General features: G+C 45.6%; 2 protein-coding genes across 3 annotated transcripts in view; one reads left to right on the top strand and one right to left on the bottom strand.

The window, feature by feature from the left end:
- The window catches only part of cdh13 (cadherin 13, H-cadherin (heart)), a 276,068-nt gene that overhangs the window by 108,667 nt on the left and 142,885 nt on the right, over positions 1-24,516 (bottom strand). Inside the window, exon 7 of the mRNA XM_076985430.1 lies at positions 6,430-6,574. Coding sequence (XP_076841545.1) covers positions 6,430-6,574 — 145 coding nt within the window. The remainder of the gene's footprint in view (positions 1-6,429; positions 6,575-24,516) is intronic.
- LOC143485813 (uncharacterized) lies at positions 5,598-19,396 on the top strand. Of its 2 annotated transcripts, none has more exons than XM_076985407.1 (2): positions 5,598-5,723; positions 16,238-19,396. In XM_076985407.1, exon 2 carries the CDS (start codon positions 16,325-16,327, stop codon positions 17,375-17,377), a length of 1,053 nt encoding a protein of 350 aa, XP_076841522.1. In that variant the 5' UTR covers positions 5,598-5,723; positions 16,238-16,324; the 3' UTR covers positions 17,378-19,396. The 2 variants fall into 2 exon arrangements, with proteins under 2 accessions (XP_076841522.1, XP_076841533.1); XM_076985418.1 differs by having other exon boundaries at positions 5,656-5,723; positions 16,304-19,396.

Below are 24,516 nucleotides of genomic sequence, written 5' to 3'. Positions count from 1 at the left end.
ATCTCACACACAGCCTAATGCAGCAGTATGTATCACTGGGAACATCTGTTCTATCGATTCTCACTTCATCTCATTTGTACTTTGATATCGCATTCCTTCAAAAGTTCCACAGATCCCATGGGGAGACACACTTCCACATTCACAGCCTGTCAGACTGGTGTGTAAGCCTCGGAGGCACAGATTGCCTTAACCCCCCCCTCCCCCACAGGCCTCCTGAACCCCTCCCCCCACAGACCCCCCACAGACCTCCTGAACCCCTCCCCCCACAGACCTCCTGAACCCCTCCCCCCACAGGCCTCCTGAACCCCTCCCCCCACAGACCTCCTGAACCCCTCCCCCCACAGACCCTCCTGAACCCCTCCCCCCACAGACCGCCCTCCCCCTCCCCCCACAGGCCTCCTGAACCCCTCCCCCCACAGACCGGCCTCCCCCTCCCCCCACAGACCTCCTGAACCCCTCCCCCCACAGACTGCCCTCCCCCTCCCCCCACAGACCTCCTGAACCCCTCCCCCCACAGACCTCCTGAACCCCTCCCTCCTCAGGCCTCCTGATTCCCTCCCCCCTCTGGTACCCCCCTCCCCCACTGGCTGCATGCACCTCCTCTTAGCCACTCATTGACCTGTTACTGATGATGGAGACATTAGATCTTGCGTCACTTTCAAGTCAAGAACAGAAAGCAGAATGAGTTCTGTGGAAATGTAATCTCAGCCCCAAAGCCACCACGCACCTTCATCAGACCTTTTAAGAGTCACTGCCAATGTGGCGCACTGCTTCACGTGGTTATCTCTTCTGGAAATGCTCCAGTGAAACAATGAAGAGGAGATAATGTAAAGTGGAGAGAGTGCGGAGACCTTCAAACATAGTGGGCCATCAGAGACACGAGACACAGAGTCAGACGGATTCGTCCTACAGCCCCTGAAGACACACGGACAGGACAATCAGGTGTGTGTGTGCAGCACTGTGATGAGGAGTGGGAGAAGGAGAGAATCAGAAGTCCTTAAGAGATTAGCAGAGCTCATGTAGTGAAACACCCACGGGGGAGAAGACATCGCACCAACCAGCTGGCCAATCAGCCCCCTCAGCCCAGCACACTCTGGAAGACACAGTCTCCCTTCATTATCATACTCACCCGTAACCATCAGCCATCGGGAAGGGAGACCGCGGGGAGGGAGACCATCTGACTGGCCCATAATAGCACAGTTTAGCTTTAAAATGATGTGGGCCACCATATCAAGACCAAATGCACTGGTCTGATTTGCATCAGAATCATATAATGTGTTCATATGAAAGTGCGCTGATACATAGACATGAACATGTGGAGAGAGGAGACAGCTCTGTAACATCACTGCAGAACTTCTGTGATGTTAGAGTAACAGTGTGCTGAACGACAGTGTGAACACACATGTAGAGGGATCTCACAGCAGACGCTTGTATTAAAATTCCTCCCTCTCTCTCTAGCCAGCTGTACTGTTTGCAAGTGTGTGTGTGTGTGTGTGTGTGTGTGTGTGTGTGTGTGTGTGTGTGTGTGTGTGTGTGTGTGTGTGTGAGACAGGTACCATATGGGCCTGGTGTGCACCTGGTCAGACTCAGAGGTAAGGGAGTGTTTTCAGTATACTGACCCCCTAAGAAGTACACACTAACAGCTCTGAACGACAACAACTCAGGTGACGTCCATCAGCACTTCGCCGCTTTACAGCAACCAACAGTACTAAACAGAAAGTAGGTGATGTGAAAAGTGGCTTTCTAGTGCAAACAGCCCTAGACTCTGAGGGGCTCGTTCTGAACAGTGACAGAGCCTTCGCTCGATCCAAATCAAGCCAACCAGGCAGGTCATGTGACCACAGAGATCTGTCCACACTCAGGTAGTCTGCAGCGTGCCTGGCGGGTCTTAATTTAGCGCCTGCCAGCCGTCTGAAGAACAGATAATGAATCCGTGTGAGAGGGAGGTCCCTCTGAGCACAGAACTGGGTTTCGCGCGGGAGAGGAGTCGCACCAGGGGCCTCTGGGACATCCTGCACGTGCACAGAGATCGCCGTGCGACCAATGACCTCCCTGCATTAGTGTCACCCACAGACCAATCATTTTCTCTGTCAGATCAATCGCTAGCTGGGGTCCAGATGCCAGCCCTTTGGCGCCTGTCCTGGCAATTAGCTATTGATTTTTCTAGCCTTTTATTTTCTGAGGCTGATTCTCAGGCAGCCTCTTACCACTCAGTCATACCTGTGGCCACAGCTCACGCTGTAACACACATACACACACGCACACACTCACATATACACACACGGACACACCTGGAGGTGAGCGGGATGGTGTCGGGAGGTGTGAGAGGAAGGAGGGAGGGTTAGGACGCTGGGGTTAAGGGTCACTGCTACCAGGGGGACGCCTGAGCCAAACAGTGGCCTGTGGTGTAGGAGCATCACTGACAGTCAGGCAGCTGTTTGAGAGGAAACACACGTAGGACGCAGCACACGTGGCAAACAGCATACGTGGCAAACATCACACGTGGCATACGGGGCAAACACGGTCTCCTATGACACATCCTGAATTAAGGAATCAACTTCTTTCTGAATTCTGTTCCATCAGTATTCTCTGTGTGAGAAAACGTCAGCAGATAGTCAGAATTATCCAACCTCAACCAGTCCTGCACCTACAATTACTTATTAAAAGATGTCAAACGGGTGGGCCAGTTGGCCTGGGAGAGCAACGCTCAGCAAATCTCCACGCCAGCTCCGCTCTTTTAAACAGCCAGGCCTGGAGGCTGAGTTAACAAACAGTGTGAGCAAGCCCGGGGAACGCCTGAGATTTATCCCACTGCCAACATCCAGAATGAAAAAAAAAACAGACACACAAAGGAAAGGGAAGAGAGACGGAGAGGGGGAGATGATTTGCGATGCTTTATTAAAGGCCCGTATTATATCTGCATGTGTGTAACAGTAGTAATCAGCAGATCTAGTAGTGAGACTCACTGAGACAGCATCTGTTAGTCAAAAACACAGAGAACAGAGCAAAATCAAAGCATACAGCTTCCAACCCCAAACCTCCTGCTGTCCTGTCATGTAGTGGGACAGGCTGGAGGAGGGGTTTGGGGAGGGTGTAATGGGGGGTCTGGGGGAGGGGCTTGGAGAGGATCTGAGGGAGGGGTTTGGGGAGAGTCTGAGGGAGGGGTTTGGAGAGGATCTGAGGGAGGGGTTTGGGGAGGGTCTGAGGGAGGGGTTTGGAGAGGATCTGAGGGAGGGGTTTGGGGAGAGTCTGAGGGAGGGGTTTGGGGAGGGTCTGAGGGAGGGGTTTGGAGAGGATCTGAGGGAGGGGTTTGGGGAGAGTCTGAGGGAGGGGTTTGGAGAGGGTCTGAGGGAGGGGTTTGGAGAGGGTCTGAGGGAGGGGTTTGGGGAGAGTCTGAGGGAGGGGTTTGGGGAGGGTCTGAGGGAGGGGTTTGGAGAGGGTCTGAGGGAGGGGTTTGGGGAGGGTCTGAGGGAGGGGTTTGGAGAGGATCTGAGGGAGGGGTTTGGGGAGAGTCTGAGGGAGGGGTTTGGAGAGGGTCTGAGGGAGGGGTTTGGGGAGAGTCTGAGGGAGGGGTTTGGGGAGTGCTCCAGCCAGAGTAATGCATACAGCTATAACCTGCCTTTCAAATTCCCTGATTTCAGCCTCTGCATTTTCGTCAAGCCACCCACACGAGGGTGTATGAAACACAGACACTAAAGGCATATAATACACACACACTGAGGGTATATAATACACACACACATGAGGTGCTACAGTGGATGGAGAGACTCTCTCTCTGACAGTCTCTCTCTCCGTCAGTCCCTCTGTCAGTCTCTTTCTCTCTCCATCAGTCCCTCTGTCAGTTTCTCCCTCTGTCAGTCTCTCTCTCTCTCTCTCTCTCTCTCTCTCTGTCAGTCTCTCTCTCTCTCTGTGTCTGTCAGTCTCTCTCTCTCTCTCTCTCTCTCTCTGTGTGTCTGTCAGTCTCTCTCTCCATCAGTCCCTCTGTCAGTTTCACCCTCTGTCTCTCAGTCTCTCTCTCTCCATCAGTCCCTCTGTCAGTTTCTCCCTCTGTCAGTCTCTCTCTCTCTCTCTCTCTGTGTCAGTCTCTCTCTCTCTCTGTCTGTCAGTCTCTCTCTCCATCAGTCCCTCTGTCAGTTTCACCCTCTGTCAGTCTCTCTCTCTCTCTCTCTCTGTGTCAGTCTCTCTCTCTCTCTGTCTGTCAGTCTCTCTCTCCATCAGTCCCTCTGTCAGTTTCTCCCTGTCAGTCTCTCTCTCTGTTAGTCTCCCTCTCTCTCTCTCCTCTCTCCGTCAGTCTCTCTCTCTCTCGCTTTCTCTGTGTCTGTCAGTCTCTCTCTCTCTCAGAAAGAAGGTGACTTGTTTCACTGGGGCCTGTATCATACATCCAGGCATGTGGGTATTTAGTTACTCTGATTGCAGTCCCAGAGGGAAGGTAAACTTTATTAAGTCCTTCAACCAAATCTCATTTCCTCCTATAGCTATTAGATAAATCCACTTTGCTTAACCAGGTTAGCAGTTTTGTGGGCAGTTTTGCGGACAGCTGCATAGGGTCCTGCTGTGGCATGCTCTGTTCACCTCATCGTCATGACTACACGGGTCAGAGCAACCTACTACTACCGCACACAAACAAACTCTCCAAGTCCAGAACAAACAAATAACCGAACCCAGCTGAAGGTGGTCGTCACGCTTGGCTCCGCCCCCTCCAGCCCGCTACACCTTCTTGTGTATATTTCTGCCTTTGTTTGCCATCTCATCTGTTTCTGGTTTGTGTCTCATTATTGTGTGGTATTTCGTTCCTGGTTTTCTGTGTTTGTGATCTTATCATTTTGTCCATGTTGCTCTGGTTATTCTAGTCTAGTTGTCTAGTTTAATGTTTAAAGCCCTGTGAGTATTTGCATTCATATTGGTCAGTCTTGCCTCCACGTATGTTTTGGCTTTGGTTACTACTAAAATATATAATCTATGTTCATTCTTAGTATGTCCTAGTTTGTGCTCTTTGATCGATGTTGCATTGTTAAACACTTTGTATGTATTAGCGTTCGTATCCGTTAGTCCAGCTTTCTTGTCTTTGGTTTTGGTTACCGATGGTTTCTTTCCATATGCGTATATATTCAGTAGTCTGGTTTTGTTACTATTGTTGTGTTCTGTTTCTGTATTGCTCGTTGCCTTAGTCTCTGCTGTAATTTCCCTGTGCCTTGTATTATGTGGGGTACGCCCAACTCACACTTCGGGTCAAACATGCTGTTTCTCAAATTTTACAGGACCAGAAAGTAGTACATTTATCCACACAGAGGTCTTAGAAACAATATCACTTCCGCCACATTATTCTGCCCAAGCAGCTGAGCTGATAGCCCTCACCGTTCCTTACCAGCTCAGGGTCAAAGAAAAACCACCAACTAATCTCACAACTGTTGGAGGCCGTGCTACCACCGTCACAAATTGCAATCATCAAATGTGCCGCACACACCAGAACAGGCGACACGGTAGCAAAAGGCAATGCCTTCACAGACGCCACAACCCTACACACAGCTTCGCAGGCTCCACACACACACATGATGCTAACAGATCACAGCAACAGAAGACACACCTCTAACAGAGGTCTAACAGAGAAGACACACCTCTAACAACCAGAGCAATACAAACACAAGCCACAGTGAAAGAAAAACAGAGATGAGCAAAAGGGGGGTGCAAAACGGTGGGGGTAGTCTGGATACACACAGAGACAGGTAAGCCGTGTCACCCATTCACTTTTGTATAAACTTCTTTTCCTTTCATAGTCGCAGTGGTCCTTCGTATTCATTCGTTAGTGTCTAAGTGAAGTGTTTCTCAGTATGCCTTGTAATGCACGATCTGGATGCGTGCGGTTCACATAGAGGAGACCAGCTCCATTAAAGTGTATGCCAGCCCTTTATCGCATGTGTGTCCAACCCGACTCCCACGACGCTACAGTGGTAAGGGGAACTGTGCTGGATCTGACCAACAGCCCTGCTCCTTGTCTCTGCTATCCAGCTTTGTGTGTGTTTCAGACTTGTGTGTTTTTCAGACTGATTTTGTGTGTACATGTGTATGTGTGTGTGCACATAGAGAGGAACTGTCAGATTGTGACGGTTTCCTGTTTCTGCAGTGAGTTTGTCAGTTTTCATATGATGAAATCAACTCTCTCTTCTGCTTCTCACGTGTAACATTTACAACGGCAACAAAAAAGTACTGGAAGCAAACAGCTCTGTCCCTTTAAATTGAGAAGATTCATCTCGATGACGGCATAGCGACGTCTGACTACACACTCTATTATTAAGCATCAGGGATTCCCTTCAGGAACATTAAGCTTCATCAGACTGAGATCAGGATGACCCTCCTCTCCCTCAACCTCTCACTCATGCATCTAACAGCATCTGTCAAGAGGCCAGGGGTAGTGGGGTTATAGTGTGGTACCTGTAGGGGAGCCCTCCAGAACTTCTCCAGTGTAGCGGGACTCTCTGAAGATAGGTTTGTTGTCATTCTGGTCAATCACATAGACATCCAGGTCCACAGGACCCTCCACCAGTTTACCGCTCATGTCAGTGGTGGACACTTGGAGCTGGAGGAGAGAGAGAGAGAGAGAGAAAGGCAAGATGATGACACTGGGCCTGCTGCACTTGGGAAATGTAGTCTGGGCCCATTTAGAAGACGGCACATGTACGTTAGAAAGTGTTCTACAAATTAAGAAAAAATGCATAAACAATAAACACAGTGAGTTTATGTAACAATAATAAACAAGGTACTGCAATCCCAAACAATGACAGACCAAGATTACCAACAATCGATTTGTGTATATGTCTGATTCAGAAAACTCCAATGTGACAATAGACAAAAGCCAATCAGGGTGATTTATTTTAACAGCAGTGCTGTTTAATGAAAACGTCAGAGAGAAAGAGAGAGAGACTGAGAGAGAGATTAATCATCATTAATACATCATCCACACAGAGTGGTCAGTAATACATCATCCACACGCAATGGTCAGTAATACGTCATCCACACACAGTGGTCTGTAATACGTCATCCACACACAGTGGTCAGTAATACATCATCCACATGCAGTGGTCAGTAATATGTCATCCACAAACAGTGGTCAGTAATATGTCATACTCACACAGTGGTCAGTAATACATCATCCAAATACAGTGGTCAGTAATATGTCATCCACAAACAGTGGTCAGTAATACGTCATCCACACACAGTGGTCAGTAATACATCATCCACATGCAGTGGTCAGTAATATGTCATCCACAAACAGTGGTCAGTAATATGTCATACTCACACAGTGGTCAGTAATACATCATCCACATACAGTGGTCAGTAATATGTCATCCACAAACAGTGGTCAGTAATACGTCATACTCACACAGTGGTCAGTAATACGTCATACTCACACAGTGGTCAGCAATATGTCATCCACAAACAGTGGTCAGTAATACGTCATCCACAAACAGTGGTCAGTAATATGTCATACTCACATAGTGGTCAGTAATATGTCATACTCACACAGTGGTCAGTAATACGTCATACTCACACAGTGGTCACTAATATGTCATACTCACACAGTGGTCAGTAATATGTCATCCACAAACAGTGGTCAGTAATACGTCATACTTACACAGTGGTCAGTAATATGTCATCCACAAACAGTGGTCAGTAATACGTCATACTCACACAGTGGTCAGTAATACGTCATACTCACACAGTGGTCAGCAATATGTCATCCACAAACAGTGGTCAGTAATACGTCATCCACAAACAGTGGTCAGTAATATGTCATACTCACACAGTGGTCAGTAATACGTCATACTCACACAGTGGTCACTAATATGTCATACTCACACAGTGGTCAGTAATATGTCATCCACAAACAGTGGTCAGTAATACGTCATACTTACACAGTGGTCAGTAATATGTCATCCACACACAGTGGTCAGTAATACATCATTCACAAACAGTGGTCAGTAATACGTCATACCAGTAGCAAACCGTGACCATTATACCTGCCCCCCCCCCCCCCCCCCCGAAAAAAAATAGTTTCCTCTCCCAATTAACTGCAAAAAAACATCATCCACATTGGTCAGACAGCTGGCGAGTGTGACATTTCTGGAGATCGTTTGGCGGTCGTAGGTTATGGGTTTAGGTTATAGGTTATGGGTTAAGATCCTATGGTTATGGGATCATTGTTATGGGATGATACATTTTGTTGATAATGGTTGTGGAAAGCTCTATAGGATTCATCTATGAGATGATGTAAATGTAGATGTAAATGTCAAGTTAATCAGAAGTAATATCTGATCATTTCAATGAGTGTTGATATAAGTATCAAGAGTGAATTTTGTTCAAATGGAAGTGATTATCATTAGGGATTTTAATACCACTTGAAAATAGAACTTTTTATAACTGTTTATAAGGCATTGTTAGATTTTTATCACAGATTTGATTTCAAATTGATTAAGGAGCCTACGATATAATATATGCAGGCTGTAACTGATATTGTCTTATTTTCAGATAGGACAAGGATAATTAAGAGTGGGTAATATATATGGCAGGATGAGTGATCACTATGGAGTCTTTGTACTAGACAAATTTAGAAAAATGTGCTTTGTATGCATACTATAACTACTAAAGCCTTAAAAAGTTATTCTGAAGAGGCATTGGTGGAAGGTGTAGGTAGATGAATTGGTTAAGAGTTTTAACATGTACTGTAGAAGATGAAGCAGTCACTGGGTTTACTAGCTTTTTTAAATGTTGTAGATAAATTTGCTCCATTAAGACATATAAGAATAAAGCAAAGAGTTTCTGCCCAGATAAACAGTGAGATTCTGGATGGAATTAATAGAAGGAAGAGGGAATTTTACCTTTTATGTAATATAAGGATGAAGAGAGTCGGGTAGAAATTATAAGAAAATAGACAAGAAAATACTAAATTGTGGAAAACTCTCCAGCAGGATATAGTAGAAGTGTGAGGACCAAAATGAAAAACATAAATTTGGAGTTTGAAAATAAGATTATATCAGATAAGTAAGAGGTGGCAGAGAGGTTTAATTAATCTGCTAGGGGACTAATTGCTGACTGACCTGGTACGACTGGAGTGACTGGATATATGGACAGAAATGAGTCTATAGCAACAAGGAGAGTTGCTCTTTAAGGGTGTGATGTACAAAGCTGCATTAGGAGGGATTAATAACATGATTAAACCTACATATACTGATATATGATATACATATACTGATAATATTTCAGCAAGGTTTGTAATATTCATGGTAGGTTTATAAGAGGTGCTGCTGTAGTCATTTCCTGAAGTATTACAGATATTTTTAAATACGTCAATTCGATATGGACATTTTCCTACACCGTTTCAAGTTTCTAGGGTGATCCCTGAAAACTGTAATTTAACCCTCTATGGTACCCACATACTACTTTATCATGTTGAAAGAAAATTAGGCATCCCGTATACTTCTCTGTCCACATTAAGAACTATATGACCCTATATTAACCAATGAAAATGCAAAAAAGTGGTCACATGCTCTACAGGCGACCATTTTCCTTCCTTTTTCAGCAATTTCCATCCAATTTTATATCTTTAAATAATCTAAACATTATTTATTGGTAAGTGATGATGTATTTTCAAGCATTGTACATTAGATGTAATCAAATATATATCAGAAAAATACAAAAAATTGCATGTTGCCCTGAGGCAACACTGTACTATAATGAAATCACGTGTGCACAAATTCTAACTCGAAACAGCTGCAACATTTAGTGCAGGAATGCATGCAATATTTTTAAATTATCTATATAAATTTAATGTATTTTCCAGGAAATTGTTTATCTATTACAATTAGAAGAATTTGTAAATCACATTGTATATATTTGTACATTTGAATGGAGGAGATGAAGCCACAAATTTTCTATGGAAAGTCTAAAAGATGTAGGCTACAGTACAGGTGGCAATGGGGGGGGGGGGGCAGTCATGGCCTGGCGGAACTGGTCTTGTGACCGGAGGGTCGTGGGTTCGATTCCCAGACAGGCCATGACTGAGGTGCCCTTGAGCAAGGCACCTAACCCCAACTGCTCCCCGGGCGCCGGGCTAGGGCTGCCCACTGCTCTGGGCACGTGTGATCCACAGCCCCCTAGTAATCACTAGTGTGTGTGTGTGTGTGTTCTGACTGCACAGATGGGTTAAAAGCGGAGGACAAATTTTGATTGGGGTGTAAAAATCACAATTGACAAAATATGGCACATTTCATTTCATTTCAATGCCAGTTGACAGTGAGGATGAGGTGTCATATAGTGATGAGGTAATAGGTGCAACCCGTGAGAGTGAGGTTGATGATGAGGATGAAAATTACCAACTGGAAAGAGGCTAAAAGCATCTGCAGCATGGCCAGCAGTGCTAGTGTGTTTTGATCAGACATGCCACTGGCCTGTTTGGGTGGAACAAAAAGGGAGATGCAAAGATACCCAGTTTGCTCAGGAATTATAAAGGTTCCCTGCTCAACACGTGCTACCTACCCGTGTTTCTGTGTGGAGAGGAATTGCTTCCTCAAGTTTCACAAACAGTGAGGTGTCAAACAGAGGAAGGAGATGGTGATGTTTATGTGGGTACTTGTATGTTTATGCGGATGGTCTTGTATGTGTATGGCAGGGGTGGAAAGTAACTAATTACATTTACTCACATTACTGTAATTGAGTACTTTTTTATGAGTAATTTGTAATTTTCTGAGTAGTTTTTGAAATATGTAATTTTTATTTTTACTTGAGAACATTTTGACCAAAGTAGTTTTACTTCACTACATTTGAACAGCCTCACATTACTGAGTAAAAATATTGATGGTGAAAAATTAAATGTGGGCAGAAATTTAAACTTCGAGTCCCAGAACTGAAGGCCAATTGCATGGTCTTGCCTTGCGCGTGCCCTTTCCTTTGTCTCATAATCAGGTCGTAATCTGGCGTACTTTTTTTCCAAAAGGATGAGATTGTTCTATCTTTAAATCTTCTATCTATCAGGTTCTGTGGGATCCTGTGGACATTTTATTGTGAAAAGTGGAATCCTGTGGGCACTGTATTTTGAATAGTTGGATCCTGTGAGTGTTTTAAATAGTGGAATCCTGTGCGCATTTTGTTTTATTTTGAGATGTGGGATCCTGTGGTCATTTTATATATTTTTTTGAGTTGTGGCAACCTGTGGGCATTTTATTGTGAATAGTGGGATCTGGTGGGCACTGTATTTTGAATAGTTGGATCCTGTGAGCACTTACTTTTAAATTGTGGGATCCTATGAGCATTTTTTTATTTTTGATGTGGGATCCTGTGGGCATTTTATTGTGAGTAGTGGAATCCTGTTGCATTTTAGTTTGATTTGTGGCATCTTGTGGGCACTTAATTTTGTGTGAATTTTGTTTTTTGAATAATTTGTAATTTTAATTTCTTTATTCTTATCATAGTGTTGTCCGTTGGACAATAGGACTGAAAATAGTTTGCACTTTATGGTACAGGTTGTGACTGTCCTTGTGCTGTGAGGAAGCATGTTCCTGAGCCCAGCTGATCTTTTTGCAAGTGTGGATGTGCACTTAAATACACTTTGAAATTGATTAAAACAACTTGTGCTGAATTTGGTTCATGATTCATCCATGCATTAAATAACTGAAAGTAACTAGGTAACTTTTACTCAAATTACATTTTAAATGAAGTAATTTTGTACTTTTACTCGAGTAAATTTTGAGATGGGTAATTTTACTTTTACTCCGAGTAGATTTTAGGCAAAGTAATGATACTTTTACTCAATTACAATTTTTCAGTACTCTTTCCACCTCTGGTGTATGGGCATGCTTGTGAATGTAATGAGAAGGAAGGTTTTGAGTTCTAAAAAATCTAATGGATTGGATATTGATTTGTACTGCATAAATTGATGTGATTACTTAGAAAAAAAATTGTTCTGCAATGGTACAATGTTGCCAGAGAGCAAAGCCGGATACATAATCTTACTTATTGAGAAATATGAAATCTATTATGCTTAAAAAATGAATAAAATATTTTTATTTAAGTGTTTGGCAAAAGAAATATACAATTTGAAGAAATATTCTTAGTTTTTTCTATATGAAAACATTACATTAATTTTGTACATTATGGTACAATGTTGCCTTGAGGCAACAACCTTAAAAATAAGAAATACATTTTAAAATAATGAAAATGTATGTTGATTTTGTTAAAGTCCAATTTTAAGCAAGAAAAACATTAAAAATATTTTTTTTGCTACTGATATCCTAATGTGTACCATAGAGGGTTAAAGAGAATTATAGGCCTGAATCTTTTTTGAGTAATTTGTGAGTATTTGAGTATTTATGATTTCAGATTGGGTTTAGAAAGTCTCACTCTAATACTACACAGTTAATCAATTTAACAGATTTTCTTAGGAGTAAGAAAAATGTAAGGATGATAAATGAAAGGATTTGCTTTCCTGCTAGAATTGATAAATATTTGGATAGTAGAACAATGATTATGTTGTCAGGGACTTTGGTTCAGTCATTTGTTGTTCATGGAGTGATGGTATTACAAAGTACATTAAAAACACATATTTCTCAAAATACACTGGATAAGGCTATTTTTACATCTCCTGCCAAATGCAGACCCCATCAGATTGCCAGATGGAGAAACGCGATTCGTCACTCCATAGAACACGCCTCCATTCATATTGAGTCCAGTGGCGGCGTGCTTTACACCACTGCATCCGACACTTTGCATTGCACTTGGTGTATGGCTTGGATGCAGCTGCTCGACCATAGAAACCCATTCCATGAAGCTCTCTGCGCAATGTTTTGAGCTAATCTGAAGCCCACATGAAATTTGGATGTCTGTAGTGATTGACTGCAAAAAGTTGTGCTTCAGCATCTGCTGACCCCGCTCCGTCAGTTTACATGGCCTACCACTTTGTGCTGTTGTTCCCAAACACTTCCATTTTCTTATGTTACCGCTGACAGTTGACTGTGGAATATTTAGGAGTGATTTTTACTGGAGTTGTTGCACAGGTGGCATCCTATCACAGTTCCATGCTGGAACAGTCTTCATGCCTAGGTGCTTAATTTTATACATATGTGGCCATGGAAGTGATTTGAACACCTGATTCTGGTTATTTGGATGGGTGAGTGAATACTTTTGGCAAAATAGTTTATATGAACTCAAGGGGCAAAAGGTGAGAGAAATTCAAAACAATCACTCCGAGTGGGGAGAGTGGGTAGACTGGGTACAGAGGGTAAAGTGGGTAGAGAGGGTAGAGAAGGTAAAGTGGGTAGAGATGGTAAAGAGGGTAAAGTGGGTAGAGAGGGTAGAGAAGGTAAAGTGGGTAGAGATGGTAAAGTGGGTAGAGAGGGTAAAGTGGGTAGAGATGGTAAAGTGAGTAAAGTGGGTAAAGTGGGTAGAGAGGGTAAAGTGGGTAAAGTGGGTAGAGAGGGTAGAGAGTTTGTTGTGTGACTGTGTTGTTGAGAGACTGTTGCTGTTGTGTGACTGTGTTGCTGTTGTGTGACTGTGTTGTTGCTGTGTGACCGTATTGTTGTGTGACCGTGTTGTTGAGAGAGAGTGTTGCTGTGTGATCGTGTTGTTGTGTGACTGTGTTGTTGAGAGACTGTGTTACTGTGTGACTGTGTTGTTTTTGTGTGACTGTGTTGCTATGTGACCATGTTGCTGTGTGACCATGTTGCTGTGTGACCGCGTTGCTGTGAGACTGTGTTGCTGTGAGACCGTGTTGTTGAGAGAGTGTGTTGGTGTGTGACCGTGTTGTTGAGAGACTGTGTTGTTGAGAGACTGTGTTACTGTGTGACTGTGTTGCTGTGAGACTGTGTTGTTGAGAGACTGTGTTGTTGTGTGACTGTGTTGTTGTGTGACTGTGTTGTTGTTGTGTGACTGTGTTGTTGTTGAGAGTCTGTGTTGCTGTGTGACTGTGTTGCTGTGTGACCGTGTTGTTGAGAGACCGTGTTGCTGTGTGACCGTGTTGTTGTTGTGTGACTGTGCTGTTGTTGTGTGACTGTGTTGTTGAGAGACTGTGTTACTGTGTGACTGTGTTTTTGTGTGACTGTGTTGCTATGTGACCGTGTTGCTGTGTGACCGCGTTGCTGTGTGATTGTGTTGGTGTGTGACCGTGTTGTTGAGAGACTGTTACTGTGTGACTGTGTTGCTGTGACACTGTGTTGTTGTGTGACTGTGTTGTTGTGTGACTGTGTTGTTGTTGAGAGTCTGTGTTGCTGTGTGACCGTGTTGTTGAGAGATCGTGTTGCTGTGTGACTGTGTTGTTGTTGTGTGACTGTGTTGTTGAGACTGCGTTACTATGTGACTGTGTTGTTTTTGTGTGACTGTGTTGCTATGTGACCATGTTGCTGTGAGACCGTGTTGTTGAGAGAGTGTGTTGGTGTGTGACCGTGTTGTTGAGAGACTGTGTTGCTGTGTGACCGTGTTGTTGAGAGACTGTGTTACTCTGTGACTGCGTTGCTGTGAGACAGTGTTGCTGTGTGACCGTGTTGTTGAGAGACTGTGTTGCTGTGTGACCCTGTTGTTGTGTGACTGTGTTGTTGTTGTGCGACTGTGTTGCTGTGTGACTGTGTTGCTGTCTAAGCTCTGCATCACTTCTTCATTTATTCTGCAGTATCAGAACAGCCTCACCCAGCCCAGAGGAACCACAGGGCAGAGACAAACAGCCTCCCTGTCTGATTCTTTCTCACACACACACACACACACACACACACACACACACACACACACACACACACACACACACACACACACACACACACACACACACACACACACACACACACACACACACACACACTAGATGCCCTATTCCATGTGTCTGAGCATTGAGCTGTGCCTGCAGAATTCTCCACTTCCCCCAGCTGAGTTAGATCTGATCAAAGAGCTTAAAGTGGCCTCCCAGGCTATTACAAAATCCTCTTGCCACCGGCTTTTTAGTAGCACTCTTGCAAAGCATGCAAAAGTGTTCACTTTGGACTCCAATTTTGGCAGGTGGAAGAATGCAAGAGTTTGCTTTGAACAAATTTGGAGAGGTGCAGGCAGAGTCCTGCTGGTCATCCCAGTACAGTTGGGCAAAGGCACCTGCTCCACTTTACAAATTCACATAGCAGATCTCACTCAGCCTTACAAAAAAGAACAAAAATTAGAGATAATTTACTCCTGCCACTATGTCCCATCATTGCAGTAACAGATGATGAGACTCCCCTCCCTTTTCACCCCAGTGGGAATGACCAATTATACCACTTGCCATTGTGCATTACCTTAAGAGCCTATCTGGAATGATCCATTACACTGAGTGGTCTGTGTGGGGGAGTACCTCTGCATGCCAGCACATTACCACGGCTTGCTATCGCTATGAGTAATGCCTGGTGTCACTGGGGCCGTCCCCCTCCCCTCCCCTCAGAGGCCTGGCTCTGCCTCTCGGCTTGGTCCTGGTCTACAGGACACGTCTAACGCCCTAATGGTACAGAACTCCCAGTGTGAGAACTCACCCTGCTAATGGCTCATACATCATAAAGAGCCTGTCTGCATGGTGGGCTAGGAAGGAGCCGGAGGGGAACGCAATGTAAGAGAATCCATCTCCCCCGTGGCCCCCATCAGCCAGAGCGCTGAATCAACACAAAGAGCTATGATGTCACACCTCGGACGAAATCCTGGGGACTACTGAACATACCATCAGTGAGACCAATGGCCACACACACACACACACACACACACACACAGGCACTGGAGGCATTCACACACTAAATTGAATTCATTTTATATCAAAGTGCAAACAGTACGGACAGTGATTTACACTTTCAAAGTTACACCACATGCATTTCTCAATGTTAATCAGATTCATTGTGTCTCAAGATGGACTCCCCAGTGAGGTTTGTTGTCAGTAAAACACACATATTGTTCAGACATTTTCCTGAGGGTGCAAGGGTGCAAACACCCCTGCAGTGCTTATATTCAGCACACACACTTTCAGCATCTAGTCTATAACTATGCAATCGTCAGCATGGGAGAGGGAGGCCTGGGATTATACAGCCCCACTTCAAACCTGAGCGCCCTGCATATGCAACAGAAGTTCAAACACTCCCTCAAAAGCCCCTTTGATATCTCAGTCCCTCTTCAATTCCCCATTCTCTCTCCCTCTCTGTCCCTCTCCCTTTCACCCCCCCCCCCCCCATCTTTACCATCTCACTCATCACAGGAGCGTTTATATCCCTGTTGAGCTCCCCTTTTCTCAGCATGTACCACACTCTGGATTTTACTGTAGGATCTACACCCTGGGATCTACATGCTAGGATCTACACCCTGGGATCTACACCCTGGGATCTACACGCTGGGCTCCACACCCTGGGATCTACACCCTGGGATCTACACGCTGGGATCTACACGCTGGGCTCCACACCCTGGGATCTACACGCTGGGCTCCACACCCTGGGATCTACACGCTGGGATCTACACCCTGGGATCTACACCCTGGGCTCCACACCCTGGGATCTACACGCTGGGTTCCACACCCTGGGATCTACACCCTGGGATCTACACGCTGGGCTCCACACCCTGGGATCTACACCCTGGGATCTACACCCTGGGCTCCACACCCTGGGATCTACACGCTGGGCTCCACACCCTGGGATCTACATGCTGGGCTCCACACCCTGGGATCTACACGCTGGGTTCCACACCCTGGGATCTACACGCTGGGATCTACACCCTGGGATCTACACCCTGGGATCTACACACTGGGCTCCACACCCTGGGATCTACACGCTGGGCTCCACACCCTGGGATCTACACCCTGGGATCTACACGCTGGGATCTACACGCTGGGCTCCACACCCTGGGCTCCACACCCTGGGATCTACACGCTGGGTTCCACACCCTGGGATCTACACCCTGGGATCTACACCCTGGGATCTACACGCTGGGCTCCACACCCTGGGATCTACACCCTGGGATCTACACGCTGGGATCTACACGCTGGGCTCCACACCCTGGGATCTACACGCTGGGCTCCACACCCTCGGATCTACATGCTGGGCTCCACACCCTGGGATCTACACGCTGGGTTCCACACCCTGGGATCTACACGCTGGGATCTACACGCTGGGATCTACACGCTGGGCTCCACACCCTGGGATCTACATGCTGGGCTCCACACCCTGGGATCTACACCCTGGGTTTCACACCCTGGGATCTACACGCTGGGCTCCACACCCTGGGATCTACACGCTGGGCTCCACACCCTGGGATCTACACGCTGGGCTCCACTCCCTGGGTTCAAGCACAGCAGTGTTGCACATTTTACACAACGAGCAGGAGCCAAAACACAGCACAGCACTGACAAGCCCAGATAAGACTGTGCTGCCCTCACGGTCTCGTCTGCCCTCACGGTTTCGTCTGCCCTCACGGTCTTGTCTACCCTCACAGTCTCATCTACCCTCATGGTCTCGTCTGCCCTCACAGTCTCATTTACCCTCACGGTCTCGTCTACCCTCACAGTCTCGTCTACCCTCACAGTCTCGTCTGTAATGTAATGTAATGTAAATTTGTAATGTAAATTTATTTATATAGCACTTTTTTGAGCCTTTGCTCCAAAGTGCTTTACAACTCTAAAATAAAATACAAAAATGAAAAATGTCAGTAAAAACATGAAAATCGTACATAAAATGCATAACATATAAAAACATAAAAGGACTTAAAATAGGTATGTAACACAAATTAAATACAACTAAGCAAAACCGCCAGGCTCAAAGTTTAATTGTGGACTCTTTCAAAGGCTTGGGAATAAAAATGGGTTTTCAACAGTTTTTTAAAAGATGATATGGAATCTGCAAATCTGATGTTTACAGGAAGACTATTCCAGAGTTTAGGTGCATACACGGCAAATGCACTGTCACCCTTTTGCTTGAGTTTTGTTCTCGGCACCATCAGAAGCCCTTTGTCTGTAGATCTCAGTGACCTTGAAGTGGAATGGGGAACTAATAACTCACAAATATACTCTGGCGTCTCACCATGTAAAGCCTTATATGTTAAAACAAGTACCTTAAAATCCACTCTCCACTCCACTGGCAACCAGTGAAGGGAGGCCAACACTGGAGTGATGTGTTCCCTACATCTTGTTCTGGTTAAAAGCTGTGCAGCTGCGTTCTGCACCATCTGAAGCTTTGCCAAAGATCCTTGGCTAAGGCAAGTGTACAAGGCATTGCAATAGTCTATGCACGAAGACACAAATGTATGTATGATTGTCTCCAAGTCCTGAAATGATAGAATATGCTTGATTTTTGCAACGTTCCTAAGCTGAAAAAAGCATGACTGAATAAGCTTTTTTTTGTCTGCCCTCACAGGCTCGTCTGCTCTCACAGTCTCGTCTACCCTCACAGTCTCGTCTACCCTCACAGTCTCGTCTGCTCTCACAGTCTCGTCTACCCTGACAGTCTCGTCTACCCTCACAGTCTCGTCTACCCTCACAGTCTCGTCTGCCCTCACAGTCTCGTCTGCCCTCACAGTCTCGTCTGCCCTCACAGTCTCGCCTACCCTCACAGTCTCGTCTACCCTCACAGTCTCGTCTACCCTCACAGTCTCGTCTGCCCTCACAGTCTCGTCTGCCCTCACAGTCTCATTTATCCTCACAGTCTCATTTATCCTCACAGTCTCATCTGCTCTCACAGTCTTGTCTGTACCCACTGACTCCTCATCATTTCTCACCATCATTCCTCACTCTCTCTCTCACTCTCTCACTCCTTCATTTTCTCTTCAGACTGCATGCATCTCTCCTTGCTACCTCTCTTCCGTTCTACTTCTTCTTAATCTCCAGTCTCAACCAGTTCTCTTCACCTTCGTATGTTCGGCTGGGTTAAACGATCCCCACACGGCTGACCTCAGTATGTCTTCTCCTTTTGTCCTTTCTTTGGCAAGCGTTCGATTAGCTGCTCAGTGCCGACCATGATAGATGGGTGCAGTGGTGGGGGAAGTTCTCTACATCTCTGATCTAGCGCAGGAAAATCTGCTGTGAGGATGCTGCCCTGCTTGTATCCGATTGTAAAAAAAAAAGAGAGAATATTGTAATGTAGTCAGTAGGGTGTGCGTGCTGTGCAGGAAGGGATGGTGCGGGACAGTGTGCGGGACAGTGTGTGGGACGTGTGAGGTGGCAAGGCTCTAACTGAGCTCTGATCCTGATGCACTGGCAACACTGTTATGAAACAGGTGGTGATTTCTCTCAGAATCAGACCAGACAGTGGAGAATTGTGCTTGTTAAAGCCGCAAGAGATTTAATCTGAAGGCAAACGACTCTTTGAATGCGCAGAGATAAAGAAGTAGAGGAGCAGTAAAAATTACAGACAGCGCACATCACTGACCGACACGGTAGGAGTGTGAGTCTTATATGTTTATTAGCTGAACTCCATCGCCTGTTGCAAACTGTGAGGAACAGAGGCCACCTCAAGCCCCGCCTCTCGCACACGCCCCTCTGTTCCGCCCCCCTTACATATCTGATACGGCCTGATAAATGTAAATGTAAATGTGCCATATTTTTGTCAATTGTGATTTTCAATCAATCGAAAATTTCGCAATCGAAATTTGTCCTCCGCTTTTTACCCATCTGTGCAGTTAGAACACACACACACACACACACGCACACACACTAGTGATTACTAGGGGGTTGTGGTGCACACATGCCCAGAGCGGTGGGCAGCCCTAGCCCAGCGCCCGGGGAGCAGTTGGGGTTAGGTGCCTTGCTGAAGGACACCTTAGTCACGGCCTCAGGTCTGGGAATCGAATCCACAATCCCTGGGGTCACAAGTCCAGTTCCCTCCCACCAGGCCATGACCCCCCATGATCATTTACCCGGGAACCAAAGCCACACTTGTGATTGCATTTATGCATTTGGACTGTTTGGGTCTGTCACAACAAACGACAGAAACAACCTCTGGTGTTAACACACGTTAAATCAGGCGTAATATGGCACAATGGATCACCATCCACTGGAAGCCCAGCGAGAGGTTCTAAGAGTAGCAGCAGGGAAAACCCCAAAATGACAAAGCGCTCCATCCCAACCCGACAGCAAGGGGGCGCTGTGAGGTGTCCCGGCTGATCTAAAGACTTCTGATGAATCGTTTCCACTAGGAGTTAACAGTGTGCTTCTGTAGCCTCTGCTTTACTCCTGCTGCTATTCCTCCCAGAGAGAGAGAGAGAGAGAGAGAGAGAGAGAGAGAGAGAGAGAGAGAGAGAGAGAGCTCGTTATGGATGGTACAACTCCTTCTTTGAGCTGGCTGTGCAGAGGCCAACAGAGCAGGTGCTGCTTCCCCAAGGCTCCGTTTAACAGAGGGGCTGAACCAGCTTGGAGAAAGAGAGAGAAGGACCATGGAGACAGGGTGTAGTTCACGCTACAGAGACCCCCTCACGGCAACCACGGCCACACTGAGAGCTTCTCAGCCAATGAGCAAGTCTGAGGGAAAAGTGACCTCTGACCACAGCTCACACTACAGTGAATTTAGGCTAGCATCCCAAGCCCTGGAGACCTCAATACACATTTAAGGAAATGAACACTGAAATGATGGGTCTCAAAGTTTGGAGGAAATGCACCAAATTATGAGAAGAACCGCACTGAAATACTTCTCCATGTAATCTTATGTACTGGCACATATATGCTGTTTGTTTTAATAGGTTCTGACATGTGGATTACACCACAGTTCTCCCACATTTTAGACAACACCGTTAGTTTAATCTCCTTCACAAAAAGCAGTATCTTGGGATGGCATATTTAGGAAGAGATTAGGTTAAATCATTTGTGTGATATTCGGTGCTAGGGTGTTACATTTCTACAAAAATAAAAAAAGTCACTTAAAAATAAAAGTTTTGCCACTTCTTTAACAAACAAATAGACCACTCCTGTGATCAAAGAGGAAAGCAACTACAGAAGTGCTCCATGTTCTGAGAGGCAGAAGAATGAGTCTGGCGGAGACAACAAGGGGCAAAATGGTGGCACACAGCGACTGGCCACCTTGCAATAGACCAGAAGAGGAGATGTCTGGGGCTGGCCAACACAACACCATGCTGAGAAAATACAACATCTCTGGCAAGACACCTGGGCTTGCAAGGACAGACAGAGGTTTTAATTAAACAGAGCTGAAACAGGCAACATTCAGGGACAAGATCCAAAATGTCCCAGGAGCTCAGAAGGAGACAGACAGACACAGAGAGAGACAGACACAGAGAAAGACAGAGAGAAACAAACCAGGAGAAAGACAGAGAGAAAGACAGGCAGACAGATAGACAAACTCAAAGAGACTGTGACAGAGAGCAAGACAGGCACATTGAGAGAGACATACAAGTTCTTGGGTACTGAAAGGCTGTTAGGTCTTTATCTCCACAAAAGTCCAGAATCATCACAATGGGTTATCCATTGCCATATTCCTTCTCAATGGGAACACGCAGCGTCAGACTCTGAAGGAACAAAACCTTAAAGTGATAATCCACATCATTTATTGGCCCAGAGAATTATTATGAGGCCAAGAGAAAAGTTCACAGCTCATATGTCTACAGAATGAAATAAGAATCCATTTTAATGTCAGATTTATAGAGTTGAACGTGAACAGCTTCTCAGGAAGGCCCTGAGGGTCAGTCTAATCCACGAGTCCCATTCACAACTGTAATGTGTCAGAATGTATAAATATGTCTAAATATATCACACGGCCACAATGGGCTCACAAACGACATCAAATGTGCTTTAACTTGCTCATCAAATCTGACATGAAATAAAATCCACTGGAATCTACAGAAGGGCCCGAGAACACCTGTTCTTAGAACAGAAGACTGAACCTCTGGAGGTTAGGATCAAGATCAGGATCAGTTTGGTGAACCCAGCAAAACAAAGTTTCAAGCAACTACTGCACTTGTATGAGCAGGACAGCTGAATGGATGGAAGTGGTTTTACAATTTCACCATTACACACCATTTCATCAGTCACCTGGCACAGCACCAGAAGGCAGATTACATAATAAAAGACCCACCCAAGGGCTCTGAGCTGTTTTCTACATGTAACGCAGGTTGTCTCCTCCCACTTTTGTCCAAAATAAATTCTTTTAAATTGATGTTTTCAGGTAGCTGCAGATGTTTCCCAGTACACTGAGAGTCTGTCGATCCATGAGAACAAACCCTAGAAAACAGAGAGGCAGACTGCCTCTGCTCCCTTACACTGTGGCTCTCTGATTTGCAGCAGCAGCAGCAGCTCTAAAATGCCTCACGATTAACCACTCATTCATAATGGCAATTTAAAAGCCTCATTGACTCGCTCTGTTATCACAAATATCCAGCATGTGTATTAAATCATTTATCTTGGACAATACCCTTATTAGTGTTTTTCCCCAGCACCCCCTGTTGGTTGATGTGCAAGTTCTTTTACTGACATATGAAACAAAAGAAGAGAAATTGGATGGAAACATAATTTTTTGTATCAAAAAGAACAAGCAGATTTGTTGCTGTGTGTGGACACAACCAGAATGAGTTTGAAGAGACCAAAGAAAGAGTGCTTGGCTCAGGAAGAGGAGGAGGAGGAGGAAAAAGAGAGACGATACAATGGAAGAGCAGAGAGAGAGATGGTGATACAGAGAAAGAGAAGGGGGTGAAGATTCAGAGGAAGAGGAGAGAGTGATGATTCAGAAGAAGCAAAGAGAGAGATGATGATTCAGAGGAAGAGGAGAGAGTGATGATTCAGAGGAAGAGGAGAGAGATGATTCAGAGGAAGAGGAGATAAATGATGATTCTGAAGAGGTGAGAGAGATGATGATTCAGAGGAAGAGGAGAGATGATGATTCAGAGGTAGAGGAGATGATTCAGAGGAAGAGGAGAAAAAGATGATACAGAGGCAGATAAAAATAATTTGCCCCCCCCCCCCACCCCAAACCAAAATGTGCTGAAAGAGTCACGAGGGCTTTCGAAGGTGTTTCATACTGCTGGAACAGCCGTCTGCTCTCTAAAGGTATTATTCGTCTGCCTTTCTGTCCTGCCTGCAGGCCTTTGCTGCCTGAAAGCTCCACTCAGATCACAGCCGTAAGCCTCCAGACAGGAGAGCTCCCCTCCCACTGCTAATAACACAACTCATTTAAACTCTGGGAGGTACTGGGAGGGGAGAGGCCTGCCGGTCAGATTGATATCACTTCTAGAGGAGACACAATCAGAAGCAGCTGCTAGGCGTGTGCTGGTAGACTCAGGGCTCGGGCGATGCTATTCTTTACAAGGGAAAAGTGCATGTAAATGCACTTTAAATCGTATATATAAATCATATAGCCTAAAAAATTTTAAAAGGTCTAAGATGCAATACTCCTGGTAGACATCACAAGCATATGAATTTAAACATCTAATGACACAATTGGTCAAAGGTTTCTAACAAAATTTGACAAATGCCGCCACCCCCCCCCCCCCCCCACCCCCATGAAGACACACCTGACAGCTAAATCACGCCCTTGTTTGTGCCTTTGCTCAGTAGGACGCCGTGTGACACGGAACAGTAAAAGCACAAAAAAGTCTGCAATTTCTGTGCCCTTGCCAAAACAAATTATGCGTTCATGCCCTATAAACGCCATGGAGACGAGCAATTATGCAGAGAACTACTTTTATTCTGAGACCTCCACATACGTCAACTGCAATATTTGCTTGCAGTGTGTTTCAAAACGTGGCTATAAACGTCCCTCAAACCATCAATAAGGCTCCGGTTCCCTGGCACTCTGCCCAAGCACGCTCTGCGTGGGATCTGACAATATGCTCACACCACACCCCCGAGTGACTGACAAGCAGCTGGTCCCCACACAACATGACAGTCCCTGATGTCTGCAGCCTGACCACAAGAGTGTCCTCACACAACATGATAGTCCCCGATGTCTGCAGCCTGATCACAAGAGCGTCCCCACACAACATGACAGTCCTTGATGTCTGCAGCCTGACAACAAGAGTGTCCCGGCACAACATGACAGTCCCTGATGTCTGCAGCCTGACCACGAGAGTGTCTCCACACAAGCCCCAGCTTGTCTTCTGGACACAGGGATAACCTGCAGTCTCGGGTGCAGCCATGGCTTCAGTTCACAGCATGCAGAAAGATAAGGCAGGATTCAAAACTTTATTCATCTTATCAAGCAATTTTTGCTTAGTATGCTAGATGTTAGGATCATTTTTCAAACAAATCAGTCCCTGTTCCTCACTAGATCAAGCCAGATTTAAACACAAGCACTTTCGTTTGGGAGAAAAGTGCTTGGCACTGACCATCGAAACATCAAGCATGCCGCAGCCACTAGTGTGCAGATTGGTGTGCGCTGGAGCATTGTTATCTCCAATACACAACTACAGAGTGATTTGGTGAGGACCAGCCCCAAAGAAAAATACCACGGTCAGTTTTCCTGCGCTCTCCCCAATACCCAGTAAATGACCATCCCGACAAGCAGGAAGCAGAAGTGGGATTTAAAGGCGAGCGTCACCTGTCTCTGGCTATAT

The sequence above is a fragment of the Brachyhypopomus gauderio genome, chromosome 2 (genome assembly GCF_052324685.1).
Source record: "Brachyhypopomus gauderio isolate BG-103 chromosome 2, BGAUD_0.2, whole genome shotgun sequence".
NCBI classification, from domain to species: domain Eukaryota; kingdom Metazoa; phylum Chordata; class Actinopteri; order Gymnotiformes; family Hypopomidae; genus Brachyhypopomus; species Brachyhypopomus gauderio.
The sequence above is the reverse complement of the archived record's forward strand: the minus strand, read 5'-3'. Positions and strand labels throughout refer to the sequence as shown.